Below are 25,258 nucleotides of genomic sequence, written 5' to 3' on the forward strand. Positions count from 1 at the left end.
GAAAGAAAGAAAGAAAAAGATAAGAAAAACAGAAGAGACAAGAAAATATAAGTGTTTACAGAGCATCTACTGTATTGAGAGAGGCCAGAGCGACCAGGACAGCACTCAGTCCAGTGGGGGAGACATATAGGATCACATCCACATGGAAAGGTACTTTGGACAGGAAGGGGCACTGAGGCACGGAGAGCAGCCCCTGCTGTCCTGAACTCATTCGAAGGGTCGGGAAGGTTACAGGAAGGTCTCTGAAACCTCCAGGCTCTGTCCTGGGGTCTCAAATTCATGGGGGAACCTGCAGTCCTCGAAGAACTCCTTTCTGGGCCAGGTCCCACAGGGCGCTGGCGACAGAGGGGCAGGTCTGGGAGTCGTGAAACATGGAGATCTCTGCAGCCAGTTTGCTCAGGTTCAAAACCCCCTGACGCTCTCTAACTGGGTGACCTTGGACAAGACCTCCCTGTGCCTCAGTTTCCTGAAGTGTCGAGTGAGTGTTGCTAAATGGAATACTTGTGGATTGAAGAAATGATCTCGTCTATGAAAGGGGCCACCCAGACTGCAGGGTTCCTGACAGCCTCATTGACCCCATGGGCTGGGTGTGATTGGGGCTGGATCCTGGGGATGCGAGTTTGAACAGAGGGGACCAGGAGAGGAAGTTGGGGCGGCTCAATTAATAAGTCCACCACCTGGACCAAAGCAGGGTGACCCCCTTGGGTCTCCCCCCACAACTCACCCAAACGCCACCCACCGGCTCCGCCCTCCGCTCCGCTCCGCGCCGCGGTCGCTCCGGGCCGGGTTTTGCGCGGCTCCAGCCCGGCTTTGGGGAGGTGGGGGGTTGCTGGAAAGGGGGGGCGGAGGTGGCAGAGCCGCGAGTCGCAGCGGCGGCCGCGGCGGGCGGAGGAGATGCGGCCGCGGCGCGCCCCCGGTCCGGCCGCCGCACAGCGCCCCCCCCGGAGCCGACGCCAGCGCGCGGGGGGCCGGGGCTGAGCCCCCTCCCCCAGCGCAACGCCGCTGGCCCGGGGGCGGGGAGAGCGCGCCCCCCCAGCACCCCTCCCCAGCCGGGGATGCCGGGCTGAGCGGCCCGGCCGGGACAGGTGCGCGCACGGACCCCCCCAGCCCGCGCCCTCCCGCCCTCGCGCCTCCCGCCCGCGCACTCGCGGCGGCCGCGGCTCCGAGGTAAGCGCCCCGGGGCGTCTGCGGAGGGGGTTGGGGGAGGCGCGGGGATGGGGGCGTCTGTCGGCACGCAGCTGGGGGGGCCGAAAGGCTGGCTGGGGTGGCCGGGTCAGGCGCTAGGATTGGGGGGCCTGCGGGCCCTGCCACTGGAGGGGACGGATTTGGGGCCAGGGAGGGGGTTTGGGGAGCGCTAGAACGAGGGGGGGAATCTCTCAGCCACACCACTGGGGAGGGGACCAGATTGGAGAGGGGGTCGCTGGCCGTATGGAGGGGTCCGGTGGGGGTCCGGTGGCATCACTTTGGAGGGGCTGGATTTTGGCCTGGGGCGCTCCCTGAGGCTCCATTATGGGGGTGTCTAATGGCACCGCAACGTGGGGGGGGGCGCTTGGATTGTTGACTGGGGGCCTGTATGTGCAGCTAGGTTGGGGGTTCTGTCGGCACCGCAGCGGGTGGAGATTTTGTCCTGGGGGGGCCCGGAGGAGATACAATAATGAGGTTCGCGGCTGCGCCGCTGGGGAGCTGGATTGGGGCCCAGGTGGGGGGTTCGGGGCAGGCAGGGGGCCTGTTGGTCGGGGATTGGGGGTGGCGTTGGGGGGCGGGGTCCTGAGAGCCGAGTCGAGGCGACCCGGAGCTGGGGTGGGGGTCCTGGCGGCGGGAGGCCCCTCCGCCCCACTTCGCTTCCGGCAGCCGCACCTTGGGCGCCCGAGTCCTCTCCGGCCTCCTGTGCAGCCCAGAACAGGACAAGTCCCGGGTCCAGGCCGCAGGGCAGGGGTCGCAGTGGTGTTGGAAGGGAGGGCCGGCCGGTCCGGATCCCCCCCGCTGCAGTGGGGGCCTTGGGGTTCGGGGACCCCCAAGAGCTGACAAAAGGACAAAGAAAACGTCTATCTCCAAGCGCGCCGGGATGGGTGGGGGGCGCCGAGTGTGGCCCCCTCCCGCGGGCGCTGATTGGTCCCCGGGGCGAGGGTCACGTGCCCTCCTCTCCTGCTCTCCGCCTCTGGGCGCTCTCCGAGTTTGGGGCATCTCCCAGAGGGGGCGCTACCGTCATGAACCCCCACCTCTGCCCGGGCCGGGTTAATGCTGGAGCTAGGAGCGTTTGCGGGAGTCCTGGGGTTGGGGGAGGGATTCGCAGACCCTCGCCCCCGCCCCCAGGTGGCCCTCTCTCTCTCGCTGAGATCTTTGACATCCTCTACCTGAGGCTGTCATCTTTGACCCCTAGACTGGAGCGGAACGGGGGCTTGGAGTTATTGGGGTGCTCTGAGGCTTTGGGGTTCTGGGTTTGAGTTTAAGGAGGGAGAGAGGGACTCATGGCTGCGGTGGCTGAAGGGGGTCCCTGCCCCATTTGCAAAATTGCATTTCGGTCTGTTTTTCTGTGTTCCTTCAGCTTGTCAGAAGGTCCAAATTCCCTCTCCAAAATAAAAATTCAGGACCCCTGGGGCATCCCCCTTGCCCTGAAACCCCTTTCCCACATCCCAGGAGACCGGTTTCTTTCAGGGGCGGGACTTCAGGATGTACCTGAACAATTGCTTTAAACTCTACTTATGAAGAGTACAGGTTGTGGGGTGACGGAGGGGATGGCTGGGGCCAAGGCTGAGTTGGAACCCATCTGGGAGAGGGTCTTAAACTCTCCGGGAAGTTGTCTGGGAGTCACTGCCACCCACACAGAGATGCCTCGGATATTGGGTAGGTGGCAGCCTGGCGTCAGCCTCTTGTCTGTTCTGAACCGGCCCATTCCCAACAGCAGGTGGGGAAACTGAGGCCCGAGGAAGCCGCTGAAACCCAAGAGCCCTCCTGCATCCCAGCTCCTCGCCGAGGGTTGCCCTGAATGAAGCTCTGCTCCTCCCTTCTTCCCCTTGACTCTGGGCTATGTAGGATTCAGACCTGGAGCTTTGAGAGGAGGCGCTTCGCTGTGTGGCCTCAGGCTGGTCCCTAGTCCTCTCTGGGCTTTAGTCACCCCAGGAGATGCGCTTTGGTTTTGGACTGGAGTGGGGGTAGGTGAGGAAGAGAGGGATCACTTGAGACTGTCTTGATCTGTGCCTGCCCCACTTTGACTCTGGTTCCCTCACCAGGCTCCGCTGGGGCTGAGCCCCGACAGGATCTTAGGGTCCGTGTCGCCTCTTCTGCTTTGAAGTGAGTTGTCTCCAAGCCTAGGTGTCCAGTCCCCCCAGGAGGGGCCTTTCCCCCTGAGAACTCAGTCCTCGCCTCTGTCCGATGGGCATAGAAGGGGCTGGAGATGTGGCATGTCTTCTGCAGTGGCCACACCGGGCTGGCGGCCAGTGTTTGCTGGGGTTACCCAGACTGGGCCTGGAAGATAGAAATCAAACTGCCCTTGGAAAGGTGACCATGACGTCAGCCTGCAGGACAGGTGAGCTGGATCCCTGGGGACTGAAGGATTTTGCTGGTCACCGCCCGTCTCCCGGGAAGGAAGGTGTCCCGAGCTGATCCTGGGCGTGGCCCTGTCCTGTGGGCCCAGAAAGGGAGATGCTGGAAGGAGAAACTTCCAGGGCAGTGGTCAGGACAGGTGGGACCAGGGAAGGCTGCCTGGAGGAGGGAGTACTGGGACTGGGCTTGAAGGAGAAGGATTCTGCCAGGAGGAGAGGGGACAGGCATTGCAGGCAGAGGGAACAGCAAGGATCATCACAGTGGGGTATGTTGGAGGAGCCCTGAGTGGCTGGACTGTTTAAGAGGACCGTGAGGTAGGCAGTAGCCTTGAATGCCAAGCCGAGGAGCGAACTTTATCCTAAGGGCAATGGGGAGCCATGGAAGGTTATGGAGCAGGGGAGGGGCATGAGTCACATTTCAGATCTTGAGGAAGGGTAGCTACGAGGAGACAGGCTCCTTGGAAACCAAATGCGTTGCTGGAAGGAGTGGTGAGCCGCCCCCCGTGGGAGGCAGGCCAGAGGGGTTGGACGGCTGTCTTTCCAGAACCCTGGATTAATAATCCTGATATTGGTCAGGCCCAAGTGATCTCCTGGATTTTTTTTTTTTTTTCAGTTTCCAGGTACTGTGGGTTTTCTGAACTGCTGTGGTATTTAAGATACCAGGGTTCTGAGATTCTCGGTATTTAAGGGGTTGTGGGCTCTCAGGCTGTGACTCCTCCAAAACCCAGCTGTGATTTGGTTGGGCTGTGGCTTTCTCTTGGCCATGGTGGTGCGTTTCTTCCCTCCCTGTCTTCATGTAGCAGCAGTAGGGAAACTGAGGCTCAAAGCAGCCCAGGACTCAGGTACCAGCCACCAGCCCCACGTCCTCTGGCTGAATTATCCCAAAACAGACCCTTCACCCTAGAGACCCTCACCATCATGAACGGTGGTGCTGGCCACGGATGTGTGGCCATAGCAACCCAGGCACGCAGTCCTCTTTCGTTATCACAGTCCTTCATCACCTCTCTTCCAGGGACATCCAGATGAAGTGGCAGACATTAGGACAAGTAAGAAAGTGGTGGTGGCTCATGCCTGTAATCCCAGCACTTTGGGAGGCCGAGGAGGGAGGATCACCTGAGGTCAGGAGTTCAAGACCAGCCTGGCCAACATGGTGAAACCCCGTCTCTACTAAAAAAAAAAAAAAAAAAAAAAAAAAAAAAAAATTAGCTGAGCATGGTGGCAGGTGCCTGTAATCCCAGCTACTCGGGAGGCTGAGACAGGAGAATCACTTGAACCCTGGAGGCGGAGGTTGCAGTGAGCCGAGATCATGCCATTGCACTCCGACCTGGGCAACAAGAGCAAAACTCTGTCTCAAAAAAAAAAAAAACAAGAAAGTTACATGAGGCCGGGTGCAGTGGCTGACGCCTGTAATCCCAACACTTTGGGAGGCCGAGGCAGGAGGATCACTTAAGGCCAGGAGTTCAAGACCCGCCTGGTCAACATGGTGAAACCCCGTCTCTACTAAAAATACAAAAATTAGCTGGGCATGGTGGTGCACGCCTGTAATCGCAGCTACCCAGGAGGCTGAGGCAGGAGAGTCGCTTGAACCCAGCAGGCAGACGTCGAAAGGAGCCGAGATCGTGCCACTACACTCCAGCCTGGAGAACAGAGCGAGACTCCGTCTCAAAAAAAAAAAAAAAAGGAAAAGAAAAAGTAAGAGACTTAGGAGGCTGGGGACCACCTTTATGACTCTTTGGCAGGGACACGGGGCCCCACTACTTGCCACCCTCGATGCCCCTTCTCCATCTGGCCCCAGGGTCCAAAGGTGGCCACCCCAGGACCCCACTGGGAGGTAAGGCCCGCTCTAGACTACATTTCCCAGGATGCACCATGGCCCGGCTAAGCCAGCCTTCTAAGGGCGGACCTAGGAGGGAGCTTCCCAAATACAGGAGCCCAGAGGAGGATTGTGGGTTCTCAGGTGGGCCTGGTTCCAGTCAATTAGGTCAATCAGTTAGTTAACAAATGCTGCCAGTGGCCCCCATGTGCTGTGTCCTGTGCTGGGTGATGCTAGGATCCCAGAGGGGTAACCTTAACTCCGCTGTCTATTTGGAGGGCTTCCAGGCCAGAGGAAGAGAAACAGGGGCAGGCACTGGCCCCCTGTGCTATGTGGGTTTGGGGCTAGGAAAGAGGGAGCAACTGGGGCTAGGGAAAGCTGTACTCTGCCTCATGGATGAGGGAAGATGTACCAGGAAGGGGCATTGTAGCTAGGGCCATGATGGATGTTTAGGAGTTCAATAGGGGGTGGCCACATGTTTTCTGATGATTGCAGAAGAACCTCCCTCCCTTGAAGGCCATGGACTCAGAGTCCCTGGGGAAGTTGAGGTAGCCATTCTGAATTATCGCCCTTATAGGCAGCCGTAGCATTTGGATCAGACTGACTTGAGATTGAATCAATTTCTTCTCACTTACTTGTGCCCCCTCTCTGAGCCTCAGTTTCCCCATCTGTAAAACAGAGGTTGCTATTCTGCCTCCCTTAGGGTTGACCATGTAAACAAGAGGATGCAGGCAAAATGCCAAATATAGTTCTGTTGGGTTTCTGACTCCAGAAAAAGGAACATCCTTGCAAAGCAGAAACGTGGGGCTTCTGGCCATGATCTCATTTGGAGCTGTGGAAGCATTGCTTGCATTTAACAAGTGGACTGATGTTTAGTGAGCACCTATTAAGTGCCAGGTACCTCGGACCCAGTAATGACCAAGGCAGACTACTGCGTCCAGCCCTTGTCGAATTCCCAGCTGGGCAGGGGGCAGGGGGCAGGGGAGCACAGACACTAACTAGAGAAAGGGCAAGGTCAATCAGGTATAGTCAGTGCCCTGAAGGCAATTATCTTGCAAGTGGCTGAGAAGGGCAGGGCTGTGTTCACTGAGGCTGTCGGTTAGGGTGTCTCTGAGGAGGTGACATTTGAGCTGAGACCTGGAAGATGAGAAGGAGCTGGTCATGCAGAGATTTTGGGAAGCAGCACTCCAGGCAGAGGGCACGGCCGGTGCAAAGGCCCTGGGGCAGGACCTCACCTGGCATGTTGGAGGAACACCAAGTAGGCCAGTATGGCTGGAGCAGAGCGCGGAGGGGAGAGTGGGAGGAGGGAAGGGCAAGGAGAGTACGGGGCCAGTCATGCAGGGCCTTGTGGGCTGCAGTGAGGACTTGAGCTTCGACCCCCAGGGAGGTGGGAGCCATGGAGGGCTGCGGGAAGAGGAGGGACGGGACCTGACTCTTGGTGCCCTCTGGTGGCAGCTTTGGGGAAGACAGACAGGGGGCGAGGCTGGAATTGAGGACCAGGTCCTGGTAATAATTGATCGGGGCCGGCCAGGCAAGGGTAATAGAGGGGGGATAAGTGGATGGACAGGGGACAGATTTTTGGAGTCACCCAGAAAACTTGCTGAGATGGATGTGCAGAGGCTGAAAGCCCCTTTCTCTGGGGGCAGGGCAGTGCTGTGGTTAAGAGCTCAGCGTCTGGACTCCTGGGCCCGGGTTCAAATCCCAGCTTGGCCATTTCCGGGCTGTGCGACCTTGGCCGCATCCCTTGCCCACCCTGGCCCCGAGTTTTCCCACCTGTGGAATGGTCAGAAGAGCCCCTGTCACCTACCCTGCTGGGCTAAGTGAGGGACAGGGCTGCGAACACGGGGTAGGCACCCTGTAAGTGTTTGCTGTTGTCCCTCTTTGAAGGTCGGAGCTTCAGGCTCTGGGGAGCAATGAGGCACAGATGGGGGTGACAGGTTCCCTGAGATGACCCAGCAAACTGGGGGCCCCTTCCCCTCGAACACTATTCTCCACAGTCTGACGGTTCTCAAGCCCCATCCCCCAGCGCCCACGTCACTCTGCCAGCCCCTCCACCATTCCTGAGCCCTGACTCACCAGGACTTGTGGTCCGCTCTGACCCCGGGGCCTTTCCCCTGGGACCTATTTCCCGCCTTTGTCTTCTTCAAGTTCATTCGCCAGGTCTTCCGTTCCCAGCAGCACTTGGCACTCCCTGAGACCCCCACCCCCATTCCCCACCACCTCTCTCAGCGGGGCCCCCTCCAGGCCTCTCACACTGGTCCCGGCCACTTGGGGATCCCCAGCCTCTGGGGAGGGGCAGTGACTGGAGGAATTCTGGGGGAGGAGTTCAGCAGTGGGGGGAAGGGCGCCCAGAGCCCCGAGTTGGAGGGGAAGGGCTCCTCATTTTCTGCACCTAGATCAAGCCCCCAAAGGCCGGGCCATCTTTCTTCCTCCCTAAGTGGAGTCCCTATAACAGAGCCTTAGTCCCCTCCGAACCCCACAACTGGGTCTCAAGCTCAGGACCCAGCCCTCTGTACTTCCTCCCAATTGGGTCTGAAGGGACAACCTGTCCGTCCCCAAACCTGCTTGGGAATCTGTGGGTGCTCGACGCCCCAGCCCCAGCCTGGATTCCCTTGGAGCCCCAGCCCCCTTGAGCCACCCCCTCCTGGGTCCGTTAATTACCTGCTGGGTATAAATGACACTTCAATTTCCTCTGAATGGTGGTTGCAACCCCCCCAGCCACCCATTCCTAATTACAAGTTGCTGTTTCCGACTTGCCTCCTGGTGGCCCACTTTCAAAACAGTGATTAAAATTAATTACCTGGGAGCCCCCTCCCTGGAGGGGAGAGCCCCAGGAGCCCCGGAGATGCATCCGTGTCCCCACTGGAGGTTCTGCATGGGCTCCCACACCCTGGCTTCCCGAGTGGCCTGGGGACAGGGACAGCGTCTCTCTGGGTCTCTGCTTGCTTATCTGTGAAATATTTCAGCTGGCCAGATGCGGTGGCTCACACCTGTAATCCAACACTTTGAGAGGCCGAGGCGGGTGGATCATTAGAGATCAGGAGTTCGAGACCATCCTGACCAACCTGGTGAAACCCTGTCTCTACTAAAAATACAAAAATTAGCTGGGCATAGTGGCGCGTGCGTGTAATCCCAGCTACTTGGAGGCTGTGGCAGGAGAATTGCTTGAACCCAAGAGGAGGAGGTTGCAGTGAACCTAGATGGTGCCACTGCACTCCAGCCTGGGTGACAGAGCGAGACTCTGTCTCAAAAAAAAAAAAAATTTAGGGTGTGCCACCATCATGGGCAGGTGGCACATTGTGAGCACTTGGAAAATGTCAACAAGAGGTGGCCTCACACAGTGGCTCACGCCTTTAATCCCAACACCTCGGGAGGCTGACGCAGGAGAATTGTTTGAGCCCAAGTTCAAGACCAGCCTGAGTATCATACCCATTCTCTACAAAAAATACAAAAAATTAGCCGGGTGTGGTGGTGCACACCTGTAGTCCCGGCTACTCAGAAGGCTGAGGCAGGAGGATCCGGTGAGCCTGGGAGGTCGAGGTTGCAGTGAGCCGAGATCATGCCACTGCACTCCAGCCTGGGTGACAGAGACCCTGTCTCAAAAAAAAAAAAAAAAAAAAAAATGTCAGCAAGAAGCAAGATCACGTTTGCATCCATGGTACACTTATGTGCTATGTGACCTCAGCAAAATGGCTTAACCTCTCTGAGCTTCAGTTTTTCCATCTGCAAACAGGGATGAGGGTGCTGGTCTCTGAGGGTTGATGCTGGCAGGAAATAAGTTCATATGTGGGAAAAGCATGGCGCATAGTAGGTGCACCCTTCCTAAATCTGATCTTGAATTCCTGCTCTCCTGGCCTGCTGTGAGTTGAATGTGGAAGGTGGCTCAGGGTAGAGTCCCATCCTCTGCAAAAGAGACACTCGGCATTAATTGAGTGCTTCCTGCATGCTGGGCTCTGTGCCAATCCCTGGACACACACAACCCTGAGCCTGGCTGAGTCTCCAGCCATATTGGTGCACAGTAGGTGTTCAAGAAGTCTGGAATGAACATATCCTTGCAACTATTTTAATATTTATTTATTTATTTATTTATTTATTTATTTGTTTATTTGAGACGGAGTCTTACTGTCGCCCAGGCTGGAGTACAGTGGTGCGATCTCAGCTCACTGTATCCTCCGCCTCTCGGGTTCAAGCGATTCTCCTGCCTCCGCCTCCCAAGTAGCTGGGATTACAGGCGCCCGCCATCATGCCCGGCTAATTTTTGTATTTTTAGTAGAGACGGGGATTTCACCATGTTGGCCAGGCTGGTCTCGAACTCCTGACCTCAGGTGATCTGCCCGCCTCGGCCTCCCAGTGTCGGGATTACAGGAGTGAGCTACCGCGCCTGGCCAACTATTTTATTTTTAAATTATTATTATTATTATCATTAGTATTATTATTGGAGTCAGGGCTCTCACTCTGTCGTCCAGGCTGGAGTGCAGCGAGGCCATCACAGCTCACTGTAGCCTTGATGGGCTGTGATGATGGTGTGAGTGATCCTCCCACCTCAGCCTCCCAAGTAGCATGTCGTACCACACTCAGCTAATTATTATTTTTTAGAAATGGGGTCTGGCTGTGTTGCCCCGTCTGGTCTCGAACTGGCCTCAAGAGATCCTCCTGCCTCAGTCTCCCAAAGTACTGGGATCACAGGTGTGAGCCACCTGGCCCATCCTCCCTGGAACTTTTTTATAAGTGGAGGCTCTTCCTGGGACATTCATTCAGCTGATTTGTTGAGCACCTACTGTGTGCCAGGCCCCATGCTGGGCACTGGGGTCACAGCAGTAACTGAGACAGACCCCTGCCCTTGTGGAGCCAATATTTTTATCCTCATCTCTCAGAGGAGGAAACAAGCTCGAGACGGGAGGGTTCTAACCCAAGGCAGCACAGCAGTCACGACAGTTAATTAAGCACCTATCATGGGTCGCTCATTTACCCCTCATGAGAAGCTGATGTGGATGGTTATCATGCTTGGTTCGCTGATGGGGAAACTGAGGCTCTGAGAACTGAGGACTCGGGAGGGAAGGTCAAGAGTGGAGGGGAGGCCGGGCGCGGTGGCTCACACCTGTAATCCCAGCACTTTGGGAGGCCGAGGCAGGCGGATCATGAGGTCAGGAGATCAAGACCAACCTGGTTAACATGGTGAAACCCCGTCTCTACTAAAAATACAAAAAATTAGCCGGACGTGTGTGGCGGGCGCCTGTAGTCCCAGCTACTCGGGAGGCTGAGGTAGGAGAATGGCTTGAACCCGGGAGGCGGAGCTTGCAGTGAGTCGAGATTGCGCCACTGCACTCCAGCCTGGGCGACAGCTAGACTCTGCCTCAAAAAAAAAAAAAAGAGTGGAGGGGAGGCCGGGTGCAGTGGCTTAGGACGGGCACAGTGGCTCACACCTGTAATCCCAGCACTTTAGGAGGCCGAGTTGGGCGGATCACTTGAGGTCAGGAGTTCAAGACCAGCCTGGCCAACATGGTGAAACCCCATCTGTACTAAAAATACAAAAATTAGCCAGGTGTGGTGGCATGCACCTGTAATTCCAGCTACTCAGGAGGCTGAGGCAGGAGAATCGCTTGAATCCGGAAGGCGGAGGTTGCAGTGAGCCTAGATTGTGCCACTGCACTCTAGCCTGGGCAACACAGCGAGACTGCTTCAGAAAAAAAAAAAAAAAAGGTGGAGGGGAGGCTCATAAGCCGCCTCCCAGGCTGGGCAGAGATGAGTTAACCGACATCCAGTAGGATGGGGGACACGGGGGCCTCTCTCTTCTGCCCCATCCCCATGCCCGGGCCCCAGGGACTCCCTCCAGCCTTCCTGCCAAGTTCCTAGACAGCCCTAGAGCCTGGCTGGGCTGTGATGGAGGCGACCGAGGCAGCTGGAGGGGCAGCTGTAAGCAGAGCCCGTAACCAGACCTGGATGGCCCTGGGGCCCGGCTGCCGGGACCAGGTTACTCGATCCCCCGGGGGACGCTGGCCCCGGAGCCAGAATCCTGGGGCGGCCGGGACGATAGGGAGCTCCTTGTATGGAACTGGAGACAGACATCCCACCCCCGTCCCTTGTGTTGTGGCAGATGGAGAAACGGAGGCTCCAAGCCTGCCTGGGATCACTGTCTTTTATCTTGGAACAGAGAGGCCCAGAGAGGGTGTGTAGCTGGCCTAAGGTCACACAGCAAGGTCATTTAACCTAAAGTGAATGCCTGTGTGCCAGGCCCTGAGCTAGTGTCTTTATTTTATGGACAAGAAAAAAAAAAGAGGCTGGCCGGCCACAGTGGCTCACACCTGTAATCCCAGCAATTTGGGAGGCCGAGGTGGCCCGATCACTTGAGGCCAAGAGTTCAAGACCAGCCTGGCCAACATAGCGAAACCCTGCCTCTACAAGAAGTACAAAAATGAGCTGGCCATGGTGACGCACACTTATGATCCCAGCTTACTGGGGAGGCTGAGACAGGAGGATTGCTTGAGCCAGGGAAGTTGAGATTGCAGTGAGCTATGATGGCACCACTGTACTCAGCCTGGGCGACAGAGCAAGACCTTGTCCTTAGAAACAAACAAGAAATGAAGCTGAGTGTCCTGTCTGAGTGAAGGGGAGAGCCCCCGGAGTCCTTTCTGTGACGTGCCAGCCTCCCCATCCACCTTGACCTCCTGTCCCTTCCTCTAGTGGTCCCAGTCTCCATGCTTTTTCCTCTACAGTTCCTTCCCCTTGGAGCACCTTCCTCCCCTTGTCACGGGGTCTCCCCTTCGACCTTCAGGCTTTAGCTCAGATATCCCCTCCTCTAATCATTCCTCATGTTTTTATGGTCATGCTTATTATTGTGAGAAGCTATCGAGTTCCGATATTGGTTGACGTGTGTAGTGTATCCCCGTCTCCCCATGGGACTGGGAGCCCCATAAGGGTAGGGCTTTGTAGCTGTCTCGGTCACGGCTGTGTCCCCATGCCCGAACACATGTGTCTGGTATACAGCTGGTGCCCAATAATTACTAATCCAATGAGTAAGTGAATGACTTCCAATCTGGGGTACAGGGAGCCAGAGCTGGATGCAGTTGCTTCCAGGTTGGCGGTTGAGTGAAGATGAGGGCGGGGTGGTTGTGGCTGGGGGAACCCATGGAAACTGAGGCCCAGCCAGGGCAGTCAGAGAAGGCTTCCTGGAGGAGGGGACACGCATGCATGGCCTTGACTGGTGAGCAGGAGTCAGCTGTAGAGCTTGGAGGACAGAGAGTGAGGTTACTATGCCTGGCTGGGTGGGAGGGCAGCTGGGCCTTGAGAAGGCTAAAAAGGTTCCCCAGCAGAGGGGACAGCCTGAGCCAAGGTCTGCAGGGAGAGGCTGGAAATGCCTGATAGTAGGTGAGGGCAAGAAGAAGCTTCAAGTTATTCCCAGGGCAAGAGATGTCCTTGAACACTGAGGTATAAAAAAAATTTGGTTCTAGGCCGGGTGCGGTGGCTCACGCCTGTAATCCCAGCACTTTAGGAGGCCGAGGTGGGCGGATCACGAGGTCAGGAGATCGAGACCATCGTGGCTAACATGGTGAAAACCCGTCTCTACTAAAAATACAAAAAATTAGCCAGGCATGGTGACGGGCGCCTGTAGTCCCAGCTACTCAGGAGGCTGAGGAAGGAGAATGGCGTGAACCCGGGAGGCGAAGCTTGCAGTGAGTTGAGATCGAGCCACTGCACTCCAGCCTGGGTGACAGAGTGAGACTCCATCTCAGAAAAGAAAGAAAGAAAAAAAGAAAGTAGAACTTCCCTGCTAAGGCAAAAAAAAAAAAGGGCCGGGCGCGGTGGCTCACATCTGTCATCCCAGCACTTTGGGACGCTGAGGCAGGCGGATCACCTTAGGTCAGGAGTTCAAGACCAGCCTGGCCAAACATGGTGAAACCCTGTCGCTACTAAAAATAAAAAGTTAGCTGGGTGTGGTGACAGGCACCTGTAATCCCAGCTACTCAGGAGGCTGAGGCAGGAGAATCGCTTGAACCCGGGAGGTGGAGGTTGCAGTGAGCCGAGATCGCACCAGTGCACTCCAGCCTGCGCAAAAAGAGTAAGACTCCATCTAAAAAAAAAAAAAAAAAAAAAAAAAGAATTTTAGCTACAGACCAGCTATCAGGAAACAAAAAAGATGTAGAAAAAAACATATTTCACCTGCCACATATTGGTTCAGATGATACTCTTTCTTCCTCATGGAGGTGCTTTAGTGTTGAATTTTAAATCGCCCACAGTGTACAGAGATGGGGAAACTGAAGCCTGGAGAAGGGAAGTGACTGTCTGCGGTCAAACAGCTGAGGCAGAGCTGGGGTTTGAACCTGGGCTGTGCGGTTCTGGAGCCAAAGCTCTTCTTCTGGGACCTCTTCAGCTGCCAATGTTTTCTGTCCGGGCCTCAGTTTCCCCGGACCTCAGTTCCTGGGCCTCAGTTTCCCCAACCAGCCAGTGAGACTGGACCGAGCAGGGCAGGGCAGGATGGTTTGTCGATGGTGCCCCTGGTTCACTGGGATCTTTGTTGTTGTTTTTTTTTTTTTTTTTTTTTTTTGAGACAGAGTCTCACTCTGTTGCCCAGGCAATGGCGCAATCTCTGCTCACTGCAACCTCCGCCTCCCGGGTTGCCGTGATTGTGCAATGGCACGATCTCGGTTCACTGCAACCTCTGCCTCCCAGGTTCAAGCAATTCTCCTGCCCCAGCCTCCCGAGTAGCTGGGATTACAGGCGCGCGCCACCACACCCGGCTCATTTTTCGTATTTTTAGTAAAGATGGGGTTTCACCATCTTGGCCAGGCTGGTCTCGAACTCCTGACCTCAGGTGATCCACCCCCGGCGCCCTGGGCCTCCCAAAGTGTTGGGCTTACAGGTGTGGCTGACCATGTCTGGCCTCATTATTTTTTTCTTTTTCTTTTTCTTTTTTATTTTTTGAGATGGAGTGTCGCTCTGTCGCCCAGGCTGGAGTGCAGTGGTGCAATCTCAGCTCACTGCGACCTCTGCTTCCTGAATTCAAGCGACTCTCCTGTCTCAGCCTCCTGAGTAGCTGGGACTACAGGTGCATGCCACTGTGCCCAGCTAATTTTTCTATTTTTAGTAGAGACGGGGGTTCACAATATTGACCAGGCTGGTCTCAAACTCCTGACCTTGTGATCCGCCTGCCTCGGCCTCCCAAAGTGCTGGGTACAGGCGTGAGCCACCGTGCCTGGCCCCAGGCGATTATTTTGTTTGGGGAATCCATACATGAAGCTGCCCCTCTCAGAGTCTGTGATGCACGTGGGTCCCCGCAGGATCTTGCTCAGGTGCAGGCCTGGGTGAGCGGGCCTGGGCCTGGGATTCTGCATTTCTGACAGTGGGGTCCATGCTGCTGTTCTGAGACCCACACTCCCAGCAGCACACGGGCCTGAGTGTGATGGGGGAGGAGAGGAGGGCATAGCGTAGGGAGGGCGGAGTCGTCTGGGTTCCAGGAAGGTCGAAGGGGAGCCTCTCTTAGATGACCTGAAGTGAGAAAGTGAGTTGTGTGTGTATCTGAGGGAACTCACAAAGCAGAGGGCACAGCCTGGGGTAAGGCCCTAGGGCAGGACCATGCCTGGCCTGTCGGAGGAACAGCAAGGAGGCCCGTGTGGCTGCAGCCAAGTGATGAGTGGGAGGGAGGGAGAAGGGGAGGGTAGACAGGGCATGGGGCAGGTCGTACAGGGCCTTGTGGGCTGCAGGGAAGACTCCGGCTTTGACCCCGAGGCAGGTGGGAGCCATGGAGGGATAAGGGCAGAGGAGAGACGGGACCTGACTCGTGTGCTCAGAGGCGTCCTCTGGTGGCTGCTTCGGGAAGGACAGCCTGGGGATCAGGGCGGAGGGGACTGGGCTGGGCTGGGCTGGGCTGGGCTGGGCTGGGCCAGGCCGGCGGGGAAGGGAGTGGCCACGGTATGGACGGGAAGCGGTGAGAGTTCTGCGTCAACTCGAAGGCAGAGGCCGCAGGAGTGGCTGATGCTGGCTGTGAGGCTGGTGGAATGGGGTGTGGAGGGGAAGTCAGGATGAGCTCCAGGTGTGGCCTAAGCCATCAGCTGAGACGGAGGACGCAGGAGAAGTGGGGCCGGGTGGGGGCACATGGCCCATCCGTTCACCCCGATTGGATCGGTAACCTCAGTGCCACTCCAGCGAGAACCCCATTAGAGTTTTGTTTTATTTGTTGTCTTGGAACTCACAACGGGATCCTAAAACTTACACTGAAGCCTCGGGGGCCAAGAGCAGCCCAGACACACCGGCCTGGAGGAGAGAAGGTTGGGGGAGAGTTCCCCCAGGAAATTCAGGCCCATGACGGGGTGACAGTAGCTAGGGCGGTGCGATTCTGGGGTCGTGCCCAGCATGGCTGAGGGTGAGACTTCATGAGCCCTGTGTCTGGAGCGGCTGAGGGGAAGCTGTACCCCGAATCCAGAGCTGGGGTAGGCCTGGCTAGAGTCAGGACGGTGGGTGTCATCGGGTATAGACGGGGTTTAGAGCCCCAGGAGTGGACAAGGCCGCCCAAGAGGGGCGTGAGTCGAGGGAAAAGAGAGACGGAGAGCTGGCCCGTTGAGGGGGGCGCAGGACAGAAAGGTGGGAGTGAGGCTGGCGAGTGTAGGACATCGGGGGCCGCCAGAAGACAGAGCTCCCAGGAAGAGGAGCTGAACTAGGGGGTCCCCGAGGACGTTTCCATTCCTGAGCCTCAGTTTCCACATCTGCACAGTGGGCTGTGTTTGCAGAGCTGGAGTGACAGCCGGGGGCCCCCTGGAGGGAACTGTTGCTTTGCGGCCCCTCTCCCCCAACAAGGAGCCCCCGTAGAGGACATGCAAGTCCCCAGGGTTGCAGGCAGGAGCCCTCCAACCCCTGGGGCACGCAGACATGTGGGTGCACAGGTGCCCGGGAGAACCCCGCACGCCACAGGGTGCACCCGCCAGCCCCGTGGCTTCCTGTGACCAGGTGTCCGGCAGCCGCAGGGTGGCAGGTGGTGGGGCCGCTTCCAGGCAGGCAGGCGCCGAGCGGCTGCTGGCAGAGGCTCCTCGAGTTTCACGGAGAGAAGCAGATGGTCTTGGTGGTAGGGGGAGGCGCACAGGCCTCGGGTAACCCCAGATCGAGGGGGTAAACTGAAGCTAAGTAGATGGGGTTCGTTGTGAACTGGCCTGGACTCCCCGCAGTAAACATTTGGGGTTCAGTTGTGTGTTATTATCAAAATAAGTAAAATTGAGCAGGATCTGTGGGCTCCGCTGATCCCTGACTTCAGGCAAATGACTTTACCTTTCCGTGCCTCAGTTTCTGAGTCTGTATAAGGGACCTATTAAGAGAACTCACCAGGCTGGGTGCGGTGACTCACACCTGTAATCCCAGCACTTGGGGAGGCTAAGGAGGGTGGATCACTTGAGGCCAGGAGTTCAAAACCAGCCTAGGCAACATGGTGAATCCCCATCTCTACTAAAAATACAAAAATTAGCTGGGTGTGGTGGTGCATGCCTATAATCCCAGCTACTCAGGAGGCTGAGGCAGGAGAATTGCTTGAACCTGGGAAGGCGAAGTTGCAATGAGCTGAGATCATGCCACTGTACTCCAGCATGGGCCACAGAGCGAGACTCTGTCTCCAAAAAAAAAAAAAAAAAAAAAGCACTCACCCCTTGGGGGTGTTGTGAAGATTAAATGGGTTAATTTAAGTACTTATGACAATACTTGGCACCTAGCAAGTGCTTTGTGTTTGCTAGGTGTTTTTTGTTTTTTTTTTTTTTGAGGCGGAGTCTCGCTGTGTCGCCCAGGCTGGAGTGCAGTGGCGCGATCTCGGCTCACTGCAAACTCCGCCTCCCGGGTTCACGCCATTCTCTTGCCTCAGCCTCCCGAGTAGGTAGGACTATAGGCGCCCGCCACCACGCCCGGCTAATGTTTTTTGTATTTTTAGTAGAGACGGGGTTTCACCTTGTTAGCCAGGATGGTCTCGATCTCCTGACCTCATGATCCGCCCACCTCGGTCTCCCAAAGTGCTGGGATTACAGGTATGAGCCACTGCGCCGGCCTGTTGTTGTTATTTTATTTTATTTTTTTGAGACAGGGTCTCACTTGGTTGCCCAGACTAGAGTACAGTGGCCCAATCATAACTCATTGCATTCTTGAACTCTTGGGCTCAAGCGATCCTCCTGCTTCAGCCTCACAAGTAGCTGGGACTACAGGCATGTGCCACCACGCCTGGTTAATTTTTTATTTCCTGTAGAAATTGTGAGGGGGTGTCTCACTATGTTGCCCAGGCTGGTCTCAAACTCCTGAGCTCAAGCAATCCTCTTACTTTGGCCTCCCAAAGTGTTTTACAAAATTAATACAAAAATTAACCGGGCGTGGAAGTGCACACCTGTATTCCGAGCTTCTTGGGAGGCTGAGACACAAGAATCACTCGAACCTGGGAGGTGGAGATTGTAGTGAGCTGATAGTGAGCCACTGCACTCCAGCCTGGGCCACAGAGTGAGACTCTGTCCCCGCCCCCGCCCCCCTGCCCGCCAAAAAAAAAAAAAAAAGCCAGGCATGGTGGTGCACACCTATGGTCCCAGCTACTCGAGAGGCTGAGGCAGGAAGATTGCTTGAGTCCAGAAGTTCAAAGCTGCAGTGAGTGGTGATTGTGCCACTGTACTCCAGCCTGGGCAACAGAGCCAGACCCTGTCTCTTAAAACAATGTTTAAAGAAATAGTTTCTAGAGTTAAGTATTATTCTGATAAAACTCAAGATGAGGCTGGGCGCAGTGGCTCACACCTGTAATCCAAGCACTTTGGGAGGCCGAGGTGGGTGAATCATGAGGTCAGGAGATCAAGACCATCTTGGCTAACATGGTGAAGCCCAGTCTCTACTAAAAAATACAAAAAATTAGCCGGGCGTGGTGGTGGCAGGAGCCTGTAGTCCTAGCTACTGGGGAGGCTGAGGCAGGAGAATGGCGTGAACCCAGGAGGCGGAGCTTGCAGTGAGCCGAGATGGCACCACTGCCCTCCAGCCTGGGCGACATAGCAAGACTCCATCTCAAAAAAAAAACAAAAAAAACAAAAAAACCAACAACAACAACAAAAAAAACCCCACAAGATGAAAGACACACCATGTCACACCCATTAGGATGGCTACTGTCAAAAAACTGGAAGGTAGCCAGGTACAGTGGTTCACACCTGTAATCTTCACACTTTGGGAGGCCAAGGCGGGCAGATCACCTGATGTCAGGAGTTCGAGACCATCCTGGCCAACATGGTGAATCCCTGTCTGTACTAAAAATACAAAAATTAGCCAGGTGTGGTGGCACGCGCCTGTGGTCCCAGGTACTCGGGAGGCTGAGGCGGGAGGATCGCTTGAACCTGGGAGATTGTGGTGGACTGAGATCGCGCCACTGCACTCCAGCCTGGGAGACAGAGCGAGACTCCATCTCAAAAAAATAATAAGAATGAAGGGCATGGTGGCTCACACCTGTAATCCCAGCACTTTGGGAGGCTGAGGTGGGCGGATTGCATAAGGTCAGGAGTTGAAGACCAGCCTGACCAACATGGTGAAACCCCGTGTATACTAAAAATACAAAAAAAAAATTAGCCGGGCATGGTGGCGCGCACCAGGAGTCCCAGCTACCTGGGAGGCTGAGAAAGGAGAATGGCTTGAACCCGGGAAGCGGAGGTTGCAGTGAGCTGAGATCATGCCACTGCACTCCAGCCTGGGAGACAGAGGGAGACTCTGTCTCAAAAAAAGGAAAAAAAAAAAAAAAAAAAAAAAAAAAGGAAGGAAATCCTGACACAGGTCACAGTGTGGATGCATCTTGAGGCACTCACGCTCAGTGACAGAAGCCAGACGCGAAAGGACAAACACTGTGTGATCCCACTCCTAGGAAGTGCCTAGAGGCATCAGGTCCACAGAGACAGCAGGATGGGAGGTGCCAGGGGCTGGGGAGGGGGGTGAGGAGTGAGTGTTTCATGGGGACAGAATTTCAGTTTGGGAAGTTGAGAAAGTTCTGGAGATGGTGGTGGTGATGGTTGCACAATTATGTGGGTGTTCTTAATGCCAGTGAACTGTGTGTACTTAAAAACAGTAAGGGCCCACCAGGCGCCGTGGCTCACAACTGTAATCCCAGCACTTTGGGAGGCCGAGGCGAGTGGATCACCTGAGGTCAGGAGTTCAAGACCAGCCTGGCCAATATGGCGAAACCTTATCTCTAGTAAAAATACAAAAATTAGCCGGGTATGGTGGCGGGCACTTGTGATCCCAGCTACTCGGGAGGCTGAGACAAGAGAATTGCTTGAACCCGGGAAGCTGAGGTTGCAGTGAGCCGAGATTGCGCCATTGCACTCCAGCCTGGGCGACAGAGCAAGACTCTTGTCTCCAAAAAAGGAAAAAAGAGCAGTCACCCCTTGGGGGTGTTGTGAAGATTAAATGAGTTAATTTAAGTACTTATGACAATGCCTGGCAGTGCTTTGTGTTTGCTAGGGGATTTTTTTGTTGTTTTAATTTAATTTTATTGTATTATTTTGAGACAGGGTCTCACTCAGTCGCCCAGACTGGAGTACAGTGGACCAATCATAACTCATTGCATTCTTGAACTCCTGGGCTCAAGCGATCCTCCTGCTTCAGCCTCACAAGTAGCTGGGACTACAGGCATGTGCCACCACGCCTGGTTAATTTTTTATGTTCTGTAGAGATTATGCGGGGGTGTCTCACTATGTTACCCAGGCTGGTCTCAAACTCCTGAGCTCAAGTGATCCTCTTGCCTTGGCCTCCCAAAGTGCTTTACAAAATTAATACAAAAATTAACCGGGCGTGGCAGTGCACACCTGTAATCCCAGCTTCTCAGGAGGCTGAGACACGAGAATCGCTTGAACCTGGGAGGTGGAGGTTGCAGTGAGCCGAGATCATACCATTGCACCCCAGCCTGGGCGACAGAGTGAGACTCTGTCCACCTTCCCCTGCGTCCCCCCCACAAAAAAAATAAAAAGCCAGGCATGGTGGTGCACACCTATGGTCCCAGCTACTCAGGAGGTTGAGGCAGGAGGATTGCTTGAGCCTGGAAGTTCAAGGCTGCAGTGAGTGGCGATCGTGCCACTGTAATCCAGCCTGAGCAACAGAGCCAGACCCTGTCTCTTAAAACAATGTTTAAAGAAATAGTTTCTAGAATTAAATATTATTCTGATAAAACACAAGATGAAAGACACACCGTGTCACACCCATTAGGATGGCTACTGTCAAAAAACCGGAAGGTGGCCGGGCATGGTGGCTCACACCTGTAATCCTCGCACTTTGGGAGGCCAAGGTGAGTGGATCACCTGAGGTCAGGAGTTCGAGACCAGCCTGGCCAACATGGTGAATCCCTGTCTGTACTAAAAATACAAAAATTAGCTGGGCCTGGTGGCACGTGCCTGTGGTCTCAGGTACTTGGGATGTTGAGGCGGGAGGATCGCTTGAACCCGGGAGGCAGAGATTGTGGTGAACCAAGAAGATGCCACTGCACTCCAGCCTGGGTGACAGAGCGAGACTCCATCTCAAAAAAATAATAAGAATGAAGGAGGCTGGGCGTGGTGGCTCACACCTGTAATTCCAGCACTTTGGGAGGCCGAGGTGGGTGGATTGCATGAGGTCAGGAGTTCAAGACCAGCTTGACCAACATGGTGAAACCCCACGTGTACTAAAAATACAAAAAAATTTAGCCGGGCGTGGTGGCGTGCACCTGCAGTCCCAGCTACCTGGGAGGCTGAGAAAGGGAAATCGCTTGAACCTGGGAGGCGGAGGTTGCAGTGAGCCGAGATGGCACCACTGCACTCCAGCCTGGGCGACAGAGCAAGACTCTGTCTCAAATAATAATACTACTAATAATAGTTAAATGAAAATGGTTAAGATGACAGCTTTTATGTTATATATATTTTAGCCATTTTTTTTAAAGGCACAGGGCAGACAGAGCTCTTAGTTAGGTTCTGGGGTAGGGGCTAGAAAGGCCTCTGTCATGAGGGGAGGGTCTGTCATGAGGGGAGGGAGGGTAGGCCGAAGTGGGGTCTGAGGTCAGCGGCCTTGAATCCCAGGGAGAGGCTGGGGCCTGGACAGGCCGAAGTGGGTCTGAGGTCAGCGGTCCGGGGCTGGGCGGCAGCCGGGGGTCTGAGGTCAGCGGCCTTGAATCCCAGGGAGAGGCTGGGGCCTGGACAGGCCGAAGTGGGGTCTGAGGTCAGCGGCCTTGAATCCCAGGGAGAGGCTGGGGCCTGGACAGGCCGAAGTGGGGTCTGAGGTCAGCGGCCTTGAATCCCAGGGAGAGGCTGGGGCCTGGACAGGCCGAAGTGGGGTCTGAGGTCAGCGGCCTTGAATCCCAGGGAGAGGCTGGGGCCTGGGCAGGCCGAAGTGGGGTCTGAGGTCAGCGGCCTTGAATCCCAGGGAGAGGCTGGGGCCTGGACTCAGGGGTCCCTGGGAGCCACAGGAGGCTGTAGAGCAGGGGAGGAGCCAGGGAAGGAAATTCTGAAGGAAACAGGGCCGTGCCCTCAACACACGTGGAATCCGGGTGTTCGCTGAGTCACAAATCCTGGAAGCTCAGGGTCGTGGAGAGGAAGTCCAGCCGCGCTATGCAAGGTCTTCCTGTTTTTGGAGGAGGCAGGCACCCCAGGGCCGGTCGTCGCGAATCACCTTCACCTCCAGGGGCTCAGAATCCCTGAGCCACAAGGCCAGGGCAGGGCTGGGGGATACCCCTGCTGCTCAGACAGGGAAATGGGCACGGAGCTTGCCCAATACTTCCCAGAAGGACGAGGCTGCTGAGCTTCTCATTCGGGGCTCCGGGACCTGGACTGTACCCCTTTCTGGTAGGGGGTGCCCTGAACTGGGACCTTCAGCATGGAGGGCGGGGGTTCAGAGGGTGAATTCCATGTCATTACCTGGATGGGAGAGGGTCTCCACACCACACACCTAGAAGTTTCTGCAAAGTTACCTTGAATGGAAGTCGGAAGCAGGCCCCCTTGAGAGGTAGTGAGATGCCTGTCATGGAGGTGTGCAAGCGGAGGATGAAAAGGCTGGACTTGGGAAGGAGGTCAGACCTACCAGGGTTGAAGAGGCCCTTGACATGGGGAATATTCTGTGATTCTGTAGTTATGTAGTACTGTCATTCCCAGCTTGTGGCTTTTTTTTTTTTTTTTTTGGATAGAGTCTTGCTCTGTTGCCCAGGCTGGAGTGCAGTGGTATGATCTTGGCTCACTGCCACCTCCACCTCCTGGGTTCAAGGGATTCTCCTGCCTCAGCTCTCCAGTAGCAAGGATTACAGGCACACGCCACCATGCCTGGCTAATTTTTGTATTTTTTTTGTAGAGACAGAGTTTTGCTATGTTAGGCGGGCTGGTCTTGAACTCCTGACCTCAGGTGATCCTCCCACCTCGGCCTCCCAAAGTCTTGGGATTACAGGCCTGAGCCACCTCACGCAGCCAGCTTGTGGCTTATAAAATTCCAAGAGCCTTTGACTCTTTTTTTTTTAGCCTTTGAGTTTAACATTTTTGTGTTTTAATTCTAAGAATTTTTATGCATGTGTTTGAGATTGCATTTTTAAATATATGTTTTAGGATATTTGTATCTATTATTATAATTATTATTATTAGTTTTAAATTTCCGAATGCAGTTTTGTTTGAAGTCGTTTCCTGGGCTTTCACACACACGTGGCCATAAAGTTGTTCTGATAATTAAATCAGTGCTGTGTATTATTATTATTGCCATTATTGTTGTTATTAATTATTATCCCCGTGGGGAATTTTTCTGGGATTTGAAGGAGCGTCTTCGGCTCTCGCGCGCCGTCTTGTGGCCGAGAGCGGGACTGCAGGCCGCTCACCTCGCCGCCCCTTGCCCGCAGGCGCCACCTCCTGTCGCCTGGCCCTCGCCATGCAGACCCCGCGAGCGTCCCCTCCCCGCCCGGCCCTGCTGCTTCTGCTGCTGCTACTGGGGGGCGCCCACGGCCTCTTTCCTGAGGAGCCGCCGCCGCTCAGCGTGGCCCCCAGGGACTGTGAGTCTGGGGGTGTCTTGGGGCGGGGGTGGAGTCCCTTGGGAGTATCTCGGTTCCCAGTTGGGTCTGCTGCCCCCACTGGGGGACTCAACCAGTTCAGGAGCTACCCCTAGAAGGGGCATGACCTCAGGCCACCCTCTCTTCACCCCCAGCCCTTGCTCACACCCCTCTCCACCCCCTCACTCAGACCTGAACCACTACCCCGTGTTTGTGGGCAGCGGGCCCGGACGCCTGACCCCCGCAGAAGGTGCTGACGACCTCAACATCCAGCGAGTCCTGCGGGTCAACAGGACGCTGTTCATTGGGGACAGGTATTGCTGGGGACAGCGAGGAGGCGTGTGACGAGCAGAATGAGCGAGGGGGAGAGAGAGAAGAGGCGGGGGCAGGGAGGAGATGGAGCAGGTCGTGCAGGGCCTGTTGGGCCATTGGGAAGACAGGCTGTGACCCGGAGGAAGATGGGAGCCACGGAGGGTTGTAGGTAGAGGAAGGACTGGACCTGACTTAGATGCTCACACGCGCCCTCTGGTGGCTGCTTCTGGGAAGGGGTGAGAATGGAATCCAGGGGACCAGGGTGGAGGGGACTGGGCTGTCCAGGCTAGCTATGATTGAGGCTGGACCAGGTGGAAGCTGTTGTGGGGAGAAGCGAGTGTGAGATTACGGGGCTTCTGGGGATGGGCTTCCCAGAAAGGAGAGAGACCGGACAGATCAGATGCTTTGGAGAGGATGAGGAGGATGCAGAAGTGACCACTGGGCTTAACTACACGAGGTCACCAATGACATTGAGCAGGGCGGCTTCCTCGGCAAGGGTGTGAGGGGAGAGAGCCTGGTGGGCGCCTCGGAGGCGCTGAGTCGGGCACCTGATCTAAGGCCATGGGACATGGTGTTGGGGGCAGTCCGTGGGGGCAGTCTGCTGGCGCCCTTAGAGGGGGGGGTGTGGTCGGCGCTGGAGTTGCTCGTGTCAGAGACATTGGCATGTCCCTGCGTGCCCCCGTGTGCACACCACATTGGCAGTGGGAAGGATGGAACGGGAGAGGGTGGCGGAGCCCCCATGTCTCACTAACTATGCCCCTCCCCCAGGGACAACCTCTACCGGGTAGAGCTGGAGCCCCCCACGTCCACGGAGCTGCGCTACCAGAGGGTGAGGAAGGGGTGCAGGTGGGAGTGGAGGGGTAGAGCCAGAGGGACGCGGCACTGCACCGGGGAGCTGGGTGGATTCAGCCCTGCACGGCGGGGTCACTTAGAGCTGCTGGGACCCGGTACCCCCTCACCAGCTCTCTCTGTCTGCAGAAGCTGACCTGGAGATCTAACCCCAGCGACATAAACGTGTGTCGGATGAAGGGCAAACAGGAGGTGAGTTGGCCCTGGCTCGGTCCCGGCCCCTGCGAATCAGCCCTGGCATTACCCATGCCCCGCCCCAGTCAGGCCAGGCCACGCCCACTCCACCAGCCCTGGCCACGCCCCAACCCACCCCAATCTGCTCTGGCCCCGCCCAACGGCCAGCCCTGGCCACACCCCCAAACAGCCATGTCCACGCCCACGTCCCCACCCAATTGGTCCTAGCCCGGCCCCCAACCTAGCCACAATTAGCCATAACCACGCCCCAAATCGTTGTGGCTATGCCCACACTTCCGCCCCAGTCAGTCCTACCACCACCCCCAGCCTCATTCCAACAAGCCCAGGCCATGTTCACACGCCACCCAATCGCTCACACTCCACCCAATCGATCAGATCCCCATCCCGACCCTTCCCTATCAGCCCTGCCCGCCCCCCACGCCCCCGGCCCGCCCCAATAAGCCCAGGCCACGCCCACCCTACCAGCTCTGGCCACGCTCCCAACCTGGCCCCGATCAGCCATAACCGTGCCCACCACGCCTCAGGTAGTTCTGGTCACGACCATGCCCCACCCCAATCGGCCCTGACCACACCCAGGGCGGATCCTTC

At 56.2% G+C, this 25,258-nt stretch overlaps 1 protein-coding gene across 3 annotated transcripts in view; it reads left to right on the forward strand.

Moving 5' to 3' along the window:
• The first annotated feature begins 828 nt into the window (after positions 1-828).
• Positions 829-25,258, forward strand: part of SEMA6B (semaphorin 6B) — a 37,759-nt gene continuing 13,329 nt past the window's right edge. The window contains exons 1-5 of one of the 3 annotated variants that reach the window (XM_030796229.1): positions 829-1,167; positions 23,168-23,317; positions 23,505-23,628; positions 24,395-24,455; positions 24,605-24,667. In XM_030796229.1, coding sequence (XP_030652089.1) covers positions 23,197-23,317; positions 23,505-23,628; positions 24,395-24,455; positions 24,605-24,667 — 369 coding nt within the window. In that variant the 5' untranslated portion in view covers positions 829-1,167; positions 23,168-23,196. Of the gene's footprint in view, positions 1,168-2,387; positions 3,527-21,859; positions 22,137-23,167; positions 23,318-23,504; positions 23,629-24,394; positions 24,456-24,604; positions 24,668-25,258 lie in introns of those variants that run through there. The other 2 variants (XM_030796228.1, XM_030796230.1) reach the window with 2 other exon arrangements.

This window comes from Nomascus leucogenys, chromosome 17 (genome assembly GCF_006542625.1).
Source record: "Nomascus leucogenys isolate Asia chromosome 17, Asia_NLE_v1, whole genome shotgun sequence".
Taxonomy (NCBI): domain Eukaryota; kingdom Metazoa; phylum Chordata; class Mammalia; order Primates; family Hylobatidae; genus Nomascus; species Nomascus leucogenys.